The 17,762-nt window shown below is 39.1% G+C and overlaps 1 protein-coding gene across 1 annotated transcript in view; it reads right to left on the bottom strand.

Moving 5' to 3' along the window:
• SUCLG2 (succinate-CoA ligase, GDP-forming, beta subunit) overlaps positions 1 to 17,762 on the bottom strand; it is a 300,527-nt gene that overhangs the window by 111,496 nt on the left and 171,269 nt on the right. The window contains exon 8 of the mRNA XM_006895952.1: positions 16,048 to 16,190. Within this exon, the coding sequence (XP_006896014.1) occupies positions 16,048 to 16,190 (143 nt within the window). The remainder of the gene's footprint in view (positions 1 to 16,047; positions 16,191 to 17,762) is intronic.

The raw sequence follows: 17,762 nt of genomic DNA, 5'->3' as shown, positions 1-17,762 counted from the left end.
TTCTTGGCAGTCTATATGATATGTTCAAGATTCTTCTCTAGCACCACAATTCGAAGTCATTGATTCTTCTTCTATCATCCTTAGTCATTGTCCAAGTCTCTGAGGCATAACAAGTAATCATGAAACCATGGCCTGGATTAGGTGCACCTTAGTCTCCAGAACACTGTTGCTTTATAGCACTCCGGAAAGGTCCTTGACAGCAGATTTTTCCAATGCATTTTGTCTTTTGTTTTCCTGACTGCTAGTGTTAAGAGTGTTGATTGTGAAACCGAGCAAGCTGTAATTGTTAACAATCTTAATCTGTTCTCCATCTATCATGGTGCTGACAACTGGCCCAGTGGTGAGAATCTTTGTCTTCTTGATGTTAAGCTTCAATCCATATTGAAGACTACAGTCCTTGACCTTCAGCAGCAAGTGCTTCAGGTGTTCTTTAGTTTCAGCAAGCAAGTTTGTATCATCTACATAACATAGGTTGTTGATGAGTCTACCACCAACCCTGATGTCACATTCCCATTATACAGACTATTAAAATATGTGGTAATTTTCTTTTAAGTCAAAATGTACAACATATTGTCAAACTTAAAAATCAAAACTCAAATCTGGTGCCATTCTGCCTCACTGCATCCCTAAGGACTAAGTGGAGCTGTCCCAAGTAGTGTTTCCACTGCTGCCAATCATCACTGAAGGAGACTTCTACCTCTTTCTCTTGCTGAGCAGCTAGTGAGCTCAAGTTGACTTTCCAGTACCAATGGAGTGCTTACCGATGGTGCTACCAGGGTTCACAAATCTATCATCTACATTTATAGGAACACAAAATGTGGCAACGTGCAACTTAAAAAAAAAAATTCCGTATCAGTGCTGATGGATTTTTTTGGAGGGGAGGGGAGAGCTCATAGAAAACAGGTAATATACATGCTTATCATTCACATTCTTAGTCTCTGTACTTATCAAGGTCTATAACAAAAAGCTGATGGACTGATATCAGTCTAACCACATAAATTATTACTACTCTAGAGCAGGGTGGGCCAGGAGGTCTCTAATACTGTTGCTAAATTCAATGAAAAAAAAAAAATGAACATGACAGCACCAATTAAACTTTACTTGCAAAATCAAGCAATGGACAAGATTTGACATTATGCTACAGTTTGCCTATCCATGAAATAGACAAGTTCTTCTTCTTTTTTTTTAAAATTTTATTATTTTTGTGTGCGTGTACCGTCAAATCAGATCTGACTGGTACAGGAGGAGATTTTCCTTCCTTCCCCGGCAGAGCACCTGGTGGATTTGAACCGTGCATCTCTGGGATTGTAGTTGCAGCTCCTTGCCACTAGGCCACCAGAGCTCCCCAAGTTCTTCTTACAGTAATACTCTGAGAATCCCATAAACATGCAGATTCAGACCTAGATGGTTTAGAATGAGGGCTGATTCTGCATTTAAACAGCCTACTCATGGTTCAGTGCCATGACCAGAGCCCACGCTTTCAGTGCACAAGTTGCACAGTAGTGAACGCAGAGGCTTGACATGGCCTTAGCTGTGATGGGTGCCTTATATCGTATTTAAAAAAAGGCCACATAAAAGACTAAATCAGCCATGTGCATGCCTTCCAGGGAGGGGAGTTCTAAAAAGGAAGACGACAGTCAGAAAAATGAATAAAGGTCATCCACACTGGAAGCTAAAATATCCAACTACTGGATGGTTCCCAACTCTCAATTAGCCGAGAAACCAACACGGAGTACAAGCTAAGAAATGTCTGCTGGCCACGTGCAGAATGTAGAATGCCAAACTGTGCCCACTGGGTGTGCAGACAAGGATGGTGATGGGCTGATGGGCTCTACTTTGTGCCCTGTAATCTTAGATAACACACTACTCTGCACTGTGTGATAAGCTGGCATATTTTTGAACAGGCAGTGCTTTAAAGGATGTTCCTATATCACAAAAGTCAAATTACAGGACTTACTCCTTGAGGAAAAAAATCTTATCATATTTGCTTACTTTTGTTTTCTCACTCTTCTAAATTGGGTATGAGTACCTTTTCTTTGGAATTTGGTCACCCTCAGCATTTAAAGGAGACTTGCTTGTGCAATGGTTAAATAATTCAGCTGCTACCAAAAGGTTGCAAACTCATCAACTGCTGAGGAGGAACAAGATGGGCAGAGTTTACATAAAGGGTTACAGCTTTGGAAACTCTACAGGCATTCTTTACTTGGTCCAGCAGGGACTCAATGAGTGAGCAGACATACAATGAAAGTGGTTTTGGTTTTGATCAACATTTGGTATAACTACTTGGTAGTTCAACTAGAGAACGAAGACACTTTACTCATAAAATACAACTACCAATCACAGTTTTGGGGCAGTGATGTTTTCAGCAGCAGACTCTTTATCTTCCATGCAAGAGAACAGGGACTGTACCTCATATGAAGCCACCACAATGTGCCAGGGAGTTTTGCATGCTGTTATGAACAGGTTTCAGCAGAGCTCCAGACTATGAAGTCCTAGGAATAAACGCTGGTGATCTACTTCTGCAAACCATCTAGTGGAAATCCTCAGGACCAAAAGGGCCTGGCTGCAACCCTTAAGTTAGGATGCTCTGAACTGAGCAGCATTTTCTTCCACTGTGTAATGGGATCTTCATGAGCCAGGGCTGGACTTGGCAGTTAATAGTAACAAATCACAGGTTATAGAGTACTCTGAAAATATCAGAAACCACCATCTTAATTACAGCAGGAATTGGGCATTTCTCCTCATATCCGCTACCCAACTGCCAATAATCGTGGATCACTAGGACACAGAGAAAATTCTAAGTCACTTACATCTCCATCTCTGAGAAAGGTACTGTTTGGGATTAACGAGCCAGTGAAATCTAGAAGGTCAAAGGTTAAACCTTTAAATGGATTTTCTGTTCACTGTTTACAGCCTGAAGGCCTCTGAGTATTAGAGCAGACACCTAAATGTTTGCTTAAAGTCTTTTCCTGGAGTTCTAATTGAGAAATGGGGATGTATCCAGAATGCTTACAGGTAAAGATTAATGAAAGAACCCACAGATAAGCTGGAAGAAAAATAATTAACTCAGATTTGTGCCAGCTGGCCCTTGGGAAGGTAAGTAATATGTGTTCAAAGTGTTTCACTGCAGAAGACCTCTAAGGTGGCAACAGAGAATCCCCAGGAGAGGGGCCTGGATAGGTAGATAAAATATTCATGGACATTCAGAAGGGACTTCTAATCATTAGAGAGTTGCCACACAAAGTAGAAAAAAGTTGCAATGTAAACTCTTCAAGTGGACAAACCATTTTATGTTTTATTAGCAAACACAATTAACAAACCTTAGAATCTGCTTAGAACACTGTGGTGAAGAAACAAAGCAAAAGAAAGTGAAAGGTGGGCAACTCCTCTAGGAAATAATGTGAGACAGGACCCATCACTGTGAATTTCATGTCACTGGCCTTGAACACAGGAACTCATAAAGCAATAAGGACATGGCTCCTCCCCCTCCCAAGGTAAAACACTCACCTTTCATGTCTACTTTCATTCTAATTTTCAAAAAAGTACATATTACTATGCAGTGCAACATGCACCTATTTAACTCACTGGATGTATCATCTCCCTCTCAGAACAAAAGCTTCAGGAATGCTTTTCACACAATGTTTGGCAAAGAATGGCTGGAATATGTACTATCCAGTTGCTTACAAGTTGGTTTGTTTACCAACTGTGTGTGTCAGTATAGAACTCTGCTCCATAAGGTTTTGGTTTTTTTTGTGGTGTTTTGGATTTTTTTTTCATTCCAAAATTGACTGACAGACTTACCCACAATTGTAAGATTTATTAGGGAATATAGGTTGGGCCCTGGGGCAACCAAAGAATATCACACTATGGAAGTCCAGGTTCAGTCCAGCAGTGCCAAGCCAGATTAACAAAGCACAATTAGTGCCTCAATTAGTGAAAGTCCGGGTTAATTTCAGCAGCACAAATGCACTTCTGGTTTCCTCAATCATCCAACAAATGAAACCTTTAACTGTGGCTCAATCCCCAGGGTTCCTCTAGTTACACCTTGCCAGTTTCTTCACAACAGTGCCACAGTCTTTTCACTCTCTCCACCACCATTTTTCACAAAGTGGAAAGTGCTCTCTTATATTGGTCCCACATTTGTTGATGATTTACAAGACCACGTGTTTTCATTTAAGATAGCTGGAGACAATGCCCTCAATAGAGGCTAACACAATGGATAGTAAAGTCAATTTTCAAAATTCCTACACGACATACAGGGTCTATGTTCTAGTAAAGAATAGTCCTAGGATTTTTTTTTTCCCAAAAGTAATAATACACATCTGCACTTGTTATGTGCTATGGAGAAAATGAAGAGGTTCTTGAAGGAACACTCCACTCAACTGTATTAAGGCTATCTTTATTCCCATATCATGTTGTTCATCACCTTATCCCCCCCCCCTTTATTGTTGTGTGTTAACCTCCTCCAACTGTCTACTGTCTTTCCCTGTATCCAAGTTAATATGTGTCTACTATCTGTTAGGTTGGTCTGGTGGCCTAGTGATAACTGCACTGCCAACCCTAAGGCACTAGGTTCAAATCCAAATGTTTGCTTGCAGGACAAAGATGAGCAATCCTCTCTTATAGGATTTACTGCCTCAGAAACCCCCCTGGAGGATCCATTATGAGTCAGTTCTAACTCGATGATAAGACAATAATTAGTGATTGCCTTTTCCACTCCGGGTGACCTCTGAAGAAAGTTTCTCTCTGCATGTAAATCTTTTTATGATCTTTCATGGTAGTGCTCTCATACAGCATTTGTCCTTTTGTGACTGACGTTCTTCACTCAGCACAGTGCACATCAGGCTTCTCCATGATGTGAAATAGTCATTGTTCGCGGACTCGTTCTTAATTCACTAATGTTGCATAGTATTTAATTATGTACATGTTCCAAGGTTTACTGATTCATCTGTTAATGCGCACGTAGGCTGTTTCATTCTTTCTGCTACTGTGAGTAAAGATGCCATGAATATCCATATTCTGTATCACTTCCCCTGGTTATATATGTAGCAGTGGCATTGCTGGACCATTGGAGCATGTGACATCTCTAATGTTTTTAAAGAAGTGCCCACCACTTTCCACAATGGTGGTACCATTTTATAACTCCATCAGCAGTATATGAGCATTCCAGTGTCCCTGCATTCTATCAGTAGCCTTTGATGATTTCTAAATTTTTTTAAACAATTTTTATTATTGCTGGATTAAGATGGTATTTCATTGCTGTTTTGGTTTGTTGTTAAGTGCTGTTGAGTCGAGCATGACTCACAATGACCCTATGAACAAAAGACCTGAACCCTGTCCTATAACTATGACCATTTCTCTATGTTCATAGCGCTTCCAGAGGCATGTGGTTTAGTTTACACATCTGTAATTGTTGACCAGGGAGCTCTGGTACTTTAGTGGTAAGAACCTGCACTGTCAACCTAAAGGCACTTGATTCAAATCCACCTGCTGCTCTGGAGAAGAAAGACAAGCAATCCCCTTCTTTGAGGTTTATAGACTCTGAAAACCTCTGGGAGGGTCACTGTCGATTCAGACTCAGCAGTACATTACAACAACAGTGTAAATAATTGTGAGCATCTCTTCATATATTTGTTGGTTCTCTGAACATTTCTTCCCCAATATACTGTTTTCAATGTAGAATTTTTTGGGAGTGGATAATCAGGCCTCTCCTCCTGGGTAAAACTGAATCCCTAACCTTTGGTTAACAGCTGAACATATTAATTATTTGGACCACAAATATCATAATTATTTCTTGTTTACTTTGTCCTGAGACGATGTCTGGCCAGCTTAGTTATTTTCCTTATCAAATGAGAATATGTCTGGAAAAACAGCCTGGGCATCACTCAGTGGTCTTTGAGGTACCCCAATAATGAAGGGCTGACACAGCTGACACACCCATTCAGTCATGGGTCAGGGGAACCTCATTCTTGACATTTTGACTTGTACCTATGACTAAGATTGGAGTATACATCTGCTTATACAATCTGGTCACAGGCCTGCATTAAAGCCTAGGGGGTGTAGTATTTGCTACTTACTAAAGAAACTTCCTAACCATAGACTAAGTGATTGAATTTGGGGAGTTCCTTTTGATCTCTTGATACTTATACTCTTTGTCTTCCGCTACCATACTTTAAGACTCCAGGCCTTTCTTACGGTTCTCCCCTTAAGATCAACTATTCTTTGCACCCTTTATGATTGCGAGGTGGGAGTTCATCTGATCTTTGCAAAGAGGTCTTTCTCTCTATTGCTTATTTGATCCTGGGGAAGAACAAGTCTGACATATTAGCCAGGGGGAGGCTTCTCCACCTCATTCTAGTCTTGTTAGACAGATGGCTCTAGTATATACTTTGGGGTGTTAATTAATTAATTACTCTTTTTTTTCTTCCTGACTGAGAACATTGAGTCAGACTAATTATGTGGAAATAAAGAAACATAGATTCTCAATATAACTTTGTTTTGAACAGAATTAATGTGGAGCATCTGCTATATTCCATAAACCATTATAAGGATTCAAACTTTTAAACAGAAGTAAAAACATGGAGGGTGAAGAGAGTATGAAACAACCCATATGGAACAACACAAATTGAACAATAGAGGAGGGCAGAGAAAGGTAAAGGAAGGTAGAGGAGCCAAGAGGAGGGTAGAGGAGTGTAGAAGGGGTAGAGAGTAGAGAGGAGTGTATGGGGGGTAGATGAGGGTAGAGGAAGGTAGCGGAGTGTAGAGAAGGGTAAAGAAGGCTCAGAAGCTGAGGGGAGGGTGGAAAACAAAAGCAAGAGGAAGAAAGAAAAATAGAGAATAACATTTTCAGGCAACGTTACAGAATGTTAAAAAAACAAATTAATAAAGGAGAGGTGATTAGATGAGAGGATTTAAACTGTAAATATAAAATGTGGGGAAAGGGGGTTAAAGGATGATTAGAACAAAAGGTCACTCAGGTAGTATGTGATGAGGGGCTGTATGGATTATGAAGTTGGGTCTTTTAGAAATTCCACTGGCAGGGACTTGCTCATACACAAAGACTTATTTTGGGGAGAAGGAAAAGTTTAAGAATGTATATAGAAAGAGTGGATTCTTATGAAGTCCTGTATTAAAGCAACTTGCTTAAGAATTCTGGTAAAAAGAACATGGGGTAACAAAGTTTATTTTCCCATCATAAGCAAGTCTCATTCTTGTCTTTCATCTCAGTGACCGAATCCACCAGTAGAATAACAGAGGACATGGTACTGAGTAACACAAAAGGGTCACTAACACCCCTGCTGCAGTTCATGGGTATTTCAAAATCCAGGTATTTCAGAATGACTATCTAATATCAGTGAGCAACTCATCATTTATCCTGAGATAATTACAACAAATCAAATAAGTAATATATTCAGGAGAAAAATACATTTTTTAAACTTCAGAATTATCTAGCTTTATTCTGCATTAGAGTTTCATTTATATTGTTATTAAAAAGTTATTAGAAGTTAATTGTTATTTAAAAGAATGCACCTAAGACCATCTTACACTTGATGCTCTCATATTTGATTCTTTATTGTACTGTTCTCCTTTAGGCAAACCTGACTGCAAATTTCCCAGACTTTTGAAAGAGCTCTTATGCGCTGGGCTTTCATATATTTAGTGAAAATAAAAATTTATAAAAGTAAAAAAAAAAAGCATTATAAAAGAACTTTAAGGTGTAAAGCCCAAACCAAAACAAAATAAATCCCACTTTTCAGAAAGCATGAAGACAAGGGACTTAAATTTGTAAGAAAATAATTTTTTAAACACAAATTTAGAAAATCAAGTCAAAATTTCATGAGGATTTATTCATTTTCCATGGAAACAAAGATGATACGGGGAAGGGAGAAGACTCCCCTGTCTTATCTCCACCAGGAGTCTGTCAACTACACAAGTCACCACTGGAGAATGAGGAATTAGAGACTGTCAGTCCACACAGTTACCAAATGTTCTTCTGAATAATTTTTCTAAGTTTACTAACCATATCCACTAATTCCTCTCCAGGATAGTCTAATCGTCAAATAATACTTTAAAGATCATAAAACTAAAATTTTCGGATGATTTGATCACTCTAACATCATGAGATTCCATATATTATTCCTAAACATTATTTGATATCCTTGCTAGAAAACACATAATTTCCTAATTATTAAATTTAACTACTATTTTCTGGATGAAATAATACTAAGAGTGGCTGGAGGCCCTTTATCATCAAATTACAAATTATTTCCAAAATGCTTGAGATTATAATTTGACTAATGTTCTTCTTTAACAGTCCACAAAGGATTATTTTAGAAGCCTATAGAAGATTCTTAAATTATTGAGCACTAGAGAACAAACGACAAAATTCACAAAGAAATTGTGAAGTAAGAAGTTAAATGATATAAGGAATTTATAAAATAAGGCACATTCTAATATGAATTGCGAGATGTTGAATGCAGAGTAAAACATGATTTTTGCTTTATAGCTGAGACTATGTCAGCAAGGAGCATGCAAATAGATTTAGAGTGTTCCATTCGAAATGCTTTGGAAATGTGGTAGCTATCAGACACGCGGATCGTGGGTAGATATGGAATCAAACGCTGTTGCAAGTACCAGCTATTACTGAGCAGTATTGGGTAAAATGGGCTGAGCATGAAATGGGCATGGAGAGCCAGACCTTGGGAATTCTCATCAACTGGACATCATGAAAAGAAATGCAAAATTAACAATTATGAATTCATAACAAAGGGAAAGCCAGTGTGAGGACGAGACAAGAAATGAGCCCATGGCACAGGGTCTGACCTGCTCTAGCTTATGCACAGTGGTTACAAAAACCAGAGGACCAGGCGACTTGAAGGCATAGCCAGAGCACAGGCTGGAAACTTGTAAGAACAGAACCAAGTGTATGCTTCTCAGACTAGACCACCAGGGAGAATACCATCACAGAGAATGGTGTCTGAACTGCTAATCCTTTTGTGTCTAGTATCTGTCTACATGAAACTAAATTTCTTTCGAATAAGCCTGTAAAGACAGAAATGTGGAGTAGTCACTTCATAAATAAAGTTCATAGAGTGTAAAGTTTTGGGCACTATGTCTAAAAAGAAATTCCTACATGGCTTCTATTACCTTTGAAAATTATTATTAATTTGAAGATAGGTTTTTCCAGTGAAAACATGGTATGTAATAAACTGGTTTTTCATCACCCAATGAGAAGCTGATACTCAGTTGTATCCCCCTAAAGTGTATAAAAAAACCCAACTTTGTCTGCTCGCAGTCGGCTCCTCTGTCTCCTGTGAGAGATAAGAGTCGGCCCGGAGCTCCGCAATAAACTTCTTATCTCTTGCTGTTGCATCAAAAAAAAAAAAAACAACCAAAAAACCTGGTTTTTATTCATACCTCTGATGTAAGTACATAGTTTTTGTTATGTACCACCGAGTCACTCACAACTCATAGCGACCCTATGTACAACAGCTCTGAACCCTGCCCTAGCCTCAGCTAGTCTTATTGACTCTGACACACCTGATTTCACTGCGCAGTTACCATGTCAATCCATCTCATCCATAGTCTTCTTCTTCCGCGTTGTCCCTCTATCCTTCCAAGCATGATGTCCTTTTCCAAGGACCCTTCTGTCCCTCTAGAACTCATGTCCAAAGAATGTGAGATGCAGCTTCAAAATCCTTGCCTTTGAAGAGAAACTTGGTTTCATTCTCTCCAAAACCTATTTGTTCTCCTGGAGGCCCATAGTTGTTCAATCCCACTACCAGAGCTGATCCTGATGCATAGCAACCCTTCGGAACAGAGTGGAACTAGCTGCCCCATGGAGTTTCCATGGCTGTAATTCTTGAGGGAAGGAGACCATCACAGCTTTCTCTCCCAGCAGGGGAGCAACCCAGCAGCGTTCAAACCACCTACCTTTCAGTTAACTGCCAGGCACTTTAACCATTGTGCCACTAGGGCTTGTTAACATTAATCCTCAAACCTATTTGCCAAAGTTTAAGGTATCTGCATAAACCTGCTAGTGAAAATGTGGCTTGTATTTCTCCAGCATGAAATGATAGTAAGTTGAAGCACAGACCTCAGAGCTAAAGAATATAAATTCTTCTCAAGTTTATGCCAAAGAGAATTCCTTGGCTCTTTCAAAACTGAACTTAATCTCTCCTTTATTACATTGCATTTCTTAGTTATCAAAACAAAGAATCACTGCAAGCTACTAAATTGCTTATGTATTTCATCAATTTAAAAATAACACACAGTAACACAGTTGCCAGTAAACCTGATTGAGATGCTTCTCATTTCTGTAGATGTTCACTTAATCCTACTGTTTCAAGAATTCTAAATGTAAGCTTTAGAAATACAAAAGCAAGACAAATGAAATCTTTGTTTTTCTTTTTAAAACATTTTTCCAATACCTTGAATTATACCCAAAACAATGCTTCACAATGTTATTTTCACATGTACTTTACTGATCAAGTGACAGAGTTTAAAATAACCAATAATCAGAATAAAAAACTGTATACAATATAAAATGATGCTTTACTGACAGATTGATGGTTTTAACTGAGGTAGAGCTATCTGAAAAATGGGCTTATCTTTCTTGGTAAAGGTGAAGTCTTGAAAACTCAAAATCTTGAACTTCTGGAGCACTTATATTTTGTACACAACGAGCCACAATGAGTTGGGATAGAAATGAGAGCAAAGAGCTGAATATAGGTTACTGGTAATGGAGCAAATGGTTAATACGTAGAGGTTAACCTCACCCAGAGGTGCCTCAGACGACAGAATTAGAAATTTACTTCCAAACAATTAAACCTTTGGAAATTCTGGAACACAATTTTACTCTGGCAAACGTGGATCATCATGATTCAAAAGTGATTCAGTAGTAACCAATATATGTTGTTGTTTTTGTTATATGCCATAGAGTTGCTTGCGACTCAGAGTGACCCTATGTACAACAGCCCTAAACTCTGCTCTGTCATGTGCCAATCGCACTATCTCTGACACTCCCATCCCGATTGCTCCAGTCACTGAATCAATCCACCTCATAGAGGGCCTTCCCCTCCTACGCCGTCCCTCCACCCTCCCAAGCATGATGTCCCTCTCTAAGGACCGGTCTCTCCTCACAACATGTCCAAAGTATGTTAGACGGAGCCTCAGAATCCTTGCCTCCAAGGAGCCACCCGGTTTAACCCTTTCCAAGACAAATCTGTTTGTTTTCCTAGCAGTCCATGGTATTCTCAATACTCTTCTCCAGCATCACAGCTCAAAAGCATCAACTCTCCTTCTATCCTCTTTGGTCATTGTCCAACTCTCTGATGCATAACAAGTGATTGCAAAGACCATGGCCTGTATCAGATGCACCTTAGTCTCCAGAGAGACACCATTGCTCTTCAGTACTTTGGAGAGGTGTCTCTAACAGAAGACTTTCCCATGGCAATACATCTTTTAATTTCCTGGCTACTGGTGCCAAGAGTGTTGACTGTGGAGCCAAGCAGACTAAAGTTGCAAACAATCTCAATCTCTTCATCATCCATCCTGATGCTGCCAATTGGCCCAGTGGTGATAATCTTTGTCTTCTTGACATTGAGCCTCAATCCATATTGGAGGCTGCAGTCCTTGACCCTCTGCAGCAAGTGCTTCAGGTCCTCTTCAGTTTCAGCAAGCAGTGTTGTGTCATCTGAATAAGGCAGATTGTTGATAGATCTTCCACCAATCCTGATGCCACATTCCTCCTCATAGAGCCCAGCCTCTATAACTGATTTTATATATATAATATCCATTATAATATATCCATTTCATTTATGATGAAAACAAAACAACAAGTTGAATAATCCACTCAAAGCCCCAAAAGCCATAAATGATAAAGATGGAATTTGAACCCCATTCAATCTGGCTCCAGAGGCCAGCAAGAATTGATAAGAATTCTCAATATTGGTGTTTATGTGGCAGTTTCTACTGGACATTAAAACCGCTTTGAAAAATATCCTTCCAACTTGCTTTTATACCAGAACGTACAGTTAAAACAAGTGAAGAGGCTTTCCGATGCCCAGCACACACTTTTCACAAACACCTCCAGACAGCAACAGGAGGGACCAGGCTTGCCGCCCTTGGGGCCACTGCACTGGGCTGCTGTGATTTACAGCACCAGCTAGGCCTGCCTGTTATTCACACATACAAGATAGTTTACATAATTTAGATGCTGTTGTACTACTTTTTACACCTTTGTGATTCTAAGTTTAGAATCAGAACTAAAAGTCGAAGCATAATAGAAAACATCTCCAAACAACATCCCATGAAATGTTTTCTTTTTAATGTGTTCAAATGGGTAAAAAATACCACAAAGCCTTATAATGAGTCCCTCCTTTATGTCACTTTTCCTCTCTATAAGGAGTCGTGACACAGTGAATTATGTATTAGACTGCTAACTAAGAAGTCAATGGTTCAAATAACCTGTCAGTCATTTCACAGAAGCAGCTTCCTTCCCTAATGTTTCACAGCCCAGGAAACCTGAAGAATGGCTGCCACGAGTCAGAACTGACGCAAAGGCAGTGGCTTTGTCCCTTTGATTTTCACTCCTTACATGTGAGACTTCATCTCACACACACTGGGAATTTTGTCAGGAAGCGGCCAACCTTGGAAACTAGACACCATGCTAGGAAAGGTGCAGGGTCAGTAAATGAGAGGAGGAGCCTCAATGAGATGGACTGACTCAGTGACTGCAGCAATGAGAGCAGACGTGTCAGCGATGGTGAGGACGATGACACAGGGCAGGACGGGGCTCTGAACCATTGTTCACAGGGTTGCTATGAGTCATGGCTGACTTGGAATACTGGAGTTTAGAGTTCTGTTAGTCAATATGATGAAAAACAGATCAAATCTGTGCTACCACCAGCAGGAGAAACTGTATTATCTTTTTTCTTCTCAATTCAAGCCTCACTGGAAAGAGAATTCTAAAATAGTTAATGATACATTTTATATGACTCCAGCTTAGTCCAGGATAGTTTGGCCAAGGAACATTGTTTTACATCTAAGTAAATAATGAACATATTATAAAGACATATGCATTTCACAAAAACAAAAATCAGTAACTGGGAAAATGCTCAAGCAAAAGAAATGTAAATAAAAATTCAGTTCTATGACTGACATTCTGAGTGAAATCTATGCCAGCCCATAATATTTTGCTTGAAGGGGCTGTGTATCACTTGATCAATAGAATTATTCTGTACATATGACAAACAAGGAGTTGTTAGTATCGGTTGATTTGATTTAAGTTTAACAACAGGCTCTTTGTTATTTTGAGTTTCAGTGTATTCACCTGACTAATCCTTACATCTAACAAGAAAATCAATACCTTTGAAATAATTAGCTTTGGGCTCTGGGGAACCTCGACTTCTGGGCAGCTGGATGGGTCTCTACTTGAAATAATTACTGCTGGAATGATGGCCAGTTTCCTTGAAAAATCAAATCAACTTGTCTATACAATTTTTTTTAGCTATGGTTCTCTGAAATCTGTGAGACAACTCCTGAACTGAAAAAAAAAAACACACATTTGTACGCTTTATAACCAGCACTGAGAAGTGTCCTGCGAGATGAGCTGGGGAGCATTCATTTTCCTGGTACAACATGAGAAAGGAAAATAACTTCCACAAATTTTTATCTGCTTAAGATGACAGCCAACCTCAAAAAGTTTAAATACTCTAAAAGCATCTGAAACTATTCCACTGGGTAAAGTTAAATTTTTTGAAGAGAAGAGTTAAGGAAAAAAAGAAAAAACAATACCAATTTTGCGAGTGATTTTTCTTTCCACTCTCATACCTTCACAAAATTAAAATTCTGAATCAGACACTAAGAAAAGGTATTTCAAAGAAAACTCAATGATTGTTCTGGTAGATTGAATCCCTTGATATCTCTCTATTATTCATAGCACTGAATTTCAGTAAATGCTAAAAGTTGAGGTGTTGTGTTTGGTTGTTTTGGGTTTTTTTTACAGTTATCTATCCTCTGGGCACTTAGTGGTTTGAACAGCTGAAAAAGCTGTGTATTATGTCCACAGAATATTTAAAGATTTAAACTTTTGGAAATCTCAAGGCAAAAATCAGCTCTTCACTTAGAAAGAAGGGCATGTAGACTAATAAGCAATGAGGAAGCCACTGATCATTTTCCAGCGAAATGTTAATGAGACCAGGTCCACGTGTAAGCAGAACAATTAAGTGCTGATGCTTTCTCTCTGCCTGGGTGACACTGGGAGAACTGAAGATAGAGCTGAAGATAACCAACTGATGTTATTTTTCCATTTATTCTGTCAATGAGAAGAAAAGTGATAGCAGTGACATATTACCAACTATCTCAGTCATAAGAAAAACAAACTGAGCTATTAAAAAGTACAAAGTGTTACGCATGTGAACAAAAACATGCTGGTGTCAGTATACTTAATGAATAGCTTCCTGATTAAATTCAGGTAACAATTTTAGGGGGATAAAAAATTTCCAATCAGGAATATTTTTATTCATGATTTTCCTAATGATTTCTATTCCTAGGTCTTCAGATATTTCAAGAGTCAAGAAACTCTTTCAGTGAGTGACACTAGTCATATATCAATATAATGATTCTCAAAGTATATTTATAAATGGTCTGGCACAAGTTTATCTCACAAGAATATAAAGAAAATTAAATAAAATATATGTCAAATATTCAAAAACTCTTCTTTCCATATAATAAATATTGAATAAATTTTGTTATCACAGACAACTGAGCACTTAAGAGTTAAACCACACTGATATTTGCCTTAGGGACTAAACTAAATGATTATGTCTATAATTACTGTACATCTGACATGAGTATGAATGATAAAATATTCACACTGGAGAAAGCGATCTTTCAGTTAAGAAGATATGTTGCACATGAAGAAACCAAAAGTTGTTGTTGTTAAGTGCCGTCAAGTGGCAGGCAACTTACAGCGACCCTATGAAGGAGAGTCCTCAGTGCCTGGGTGTCTCTCATCCTCTCTCTAGGTTCATAAGGTTTCTGGAAGCAAGCTATTATGGAAGTGGATGCCACTCCTCCTTCCAAGCTTGTTTTCATCCAGGAGCTCCACCCCGCTCTCCGTCTACATTGGGTAACCAGCCATTAACGCATTTGACACATCAGTGTCGCAGTGTTCAGTGTCACAGCAACCACAAGTTACCGCTGTACGGCAAGTGGTACACCAGGGCTATACGACCTAGAGGAATGTCTGAACCAAAACAATGAAAGGCTCGAAGGCCACGGATTAAAAGTCACCCACCTTTAGTCTGGTCAGACACCAAAAGTAGAAACTGTTAAATAGTGTAAGATTATGATATTTTATCTCAATTATTCTGGAGATGTTGTATTTCCAGTCCACAGAGATGGCCATCACACATGGTAAAATTGAGGATCATGAAAAAAGAAAACCACCCTCAACATAAAGGACTGACATGGTGGCTTCAACAACAGGCACAGCAGAGATCATGAAGGCACTCCGCATGCACAGGGCCACTAGGAGTCCAGTGAACTGGATGACACTTAGTAACCACCAGAGTTACATGGTATTTCACACATGTGTTACATGCCATTACAGTCAAAGACGAAGCTATAAAAGCACACAGAAAGAGGTAAGATTCACTATTTTCAATGATCTATGATCCTATAATTCTAGACTTTTCTTTCCTCTTCAAATTGATGATAATGTCATACCATCATCTTTTTAAATGGATGTGAAGCTGAGTTCTACCTAAGCAAAGGACTTCAGTGTAACTCATCCACATGAAATAAAATGACAAACAATTTCACAGTTGGATGAACTGTGCCTCTCTCTATATACTACATGCCAAAGCCTGGTAAGTCTAACAACAGAGTCTGATGGAGATAGTTTATCTCCCTTTCAACGAAGAGGAATAAACCAGCCAGTATAGAAATCATCTGTATATAAAGGCAAAACAAGCATCTAGGTCTGTAAAGCTCATTTGGCATACGGAAGGAACTCTTGATGGAGAGAAATCAGCATATTACCTTAGGATCCGCTGTGAGCAGTTTAAAAGCTTGATACACTTGGGCTTCCTTTACTCCACCACCAAGATCCAAGAAGTTGGCTGGCTTCCCACCATTCAGGAAAATGATGTCACAAGTTGCCATGGCCAACCCAGCACCATTCACTGTGAAATGCAAATGGAAAAAAATACGGTGCATTAAGTAACATGAAAGAGACCATATTCTTTTCCTTTTCCTATATTTCTCAATGAGAACTGTCACTGCCAGTCTGATTTCATTTCCCCCAAGTAAATCTGGAGTCTTTTTTAGTATAAAGAATCTGGAAACGTGCATACAGAGAATAAATGAAAAAAAAAAAAAAAAGAGTACATGAAAAGGATCACACCCAGACCACACAGCCTTGTTAGTGAATAATTCCACATGCACAACTGTACACACTATAAATTCATTCACATACATGATAGAGTCCACTAGTGGTGAGATGGGCAAAAAATTTACTGAGAGGTTAATACAGAAACAAGAAGAAGGGAAAGTTAATATTATTGTATTGTTAGGTGCCATTGAGTTGCGTTCAACTGTAAAAAGAGCAAGGGTCATGTGGGGATGGCCTTTTCTGAACCTTACCAATTTCACAAAGGGGAGCTGTCCCCATAATCAACAGCATCAATAACACAAAACAAATTCCTATGAGTTCAGACATGTCACCCATACTCTCATACCTCTTTTTAATTATTTCAACATCAATCTTACTGATTTCTTGGGTTTGAAATTAGATGTACTAGATCACAGAATAATATTTAAGAAGCCAAAAGGTTACAATCTTGATTAATAACAAAATATAGTCAAGACAGCTCCCAAAATGTGCACGCAGGCACTAGCTTCCCACTTCCAGTTGCCGAACAAAGTTCTCGGTCCTGCCAGTACTGACTCTCTTTCCCCCAAAGGTCCATCTCACTTCAGGTCTCCAGTTCAGTCATAAGCATTGCTGCCATATGTGTTGCTTCTGTAGGTGTACCTGGAGCAAGAAGGGTGTCCTACATTCTCTTGCTTCTTGTTCAATGGTGCCAGAAGATCTGGCATTAAATAGCTAAAGCTATTTAATTTATTGATGAGACTGGCCAATCCCCTTGTAGACTGTTGAGACTGGCCAATCTCCTTGTGGAACAGGAGATAGCCAATCCCCTTGTAAAAAGGCTAATAAACCCCATTCACATATTCCCACCTGTCTGCATAGCAAAGTCAAACATGGCTAGGAAAAAACATATTGAAATGTAAACTTCATAACAATTTATAGTTACCATATGAACAACAGATGTGAACCCCGTCCTATCCTGTGCTAAAGCCCATAATCTCTGACACACTCGAACCCACTACTGCAGTCATTGTGTCAATCCACCTGGCTGAGGGTCTTCCTTTCTTTCACAGTCCCTTCATCTTTCCAAGGACGATATCCTTTCCCAAGGGATATACTCTCCTAGCAACATAGCCAAAGAGTGCAAGATGAAACTTCACCATCCTTGTCTCCAAGAAGCACTCTGACTGTATTTTCTCCAGGACATACTTGTTCATTCTTTTGGTAGTCCACTGGATAGGCATAATTTTTTTCCCCCCTGTCATTCATTGTCCAGCAAGTGACTGGAAAGACTTCAAACTGACATAATTGCTTCTCAAAAATTTAGAGAGGTCCCTGACTACAGACTTTCTCAGTACAGCTGTTGTTTTTTTGTACCATCAAG

Source organism: Elephantulus edwardii, unplaced genomic scaffold (genome assembly GCF_000299155.1).
Source record: "Elephantulus edwardii isolate Elephantulus edwardi_28Jun2011 unplaced genomic scaffold, EleEdw1.0 scaffold00177, whole genome shotgun sequence".
Lineage (NCBI taxonomy): Eukaryota > Metazoa > Chordata > Mammalia > Macroscelidea > Macroscelididae > Elephantulus > Elephantulus edwardii.
Note: the sequence above shows the minus strand (reverse complement) of the source record. Positions and strands in the feature narration are given on the sequence as shown.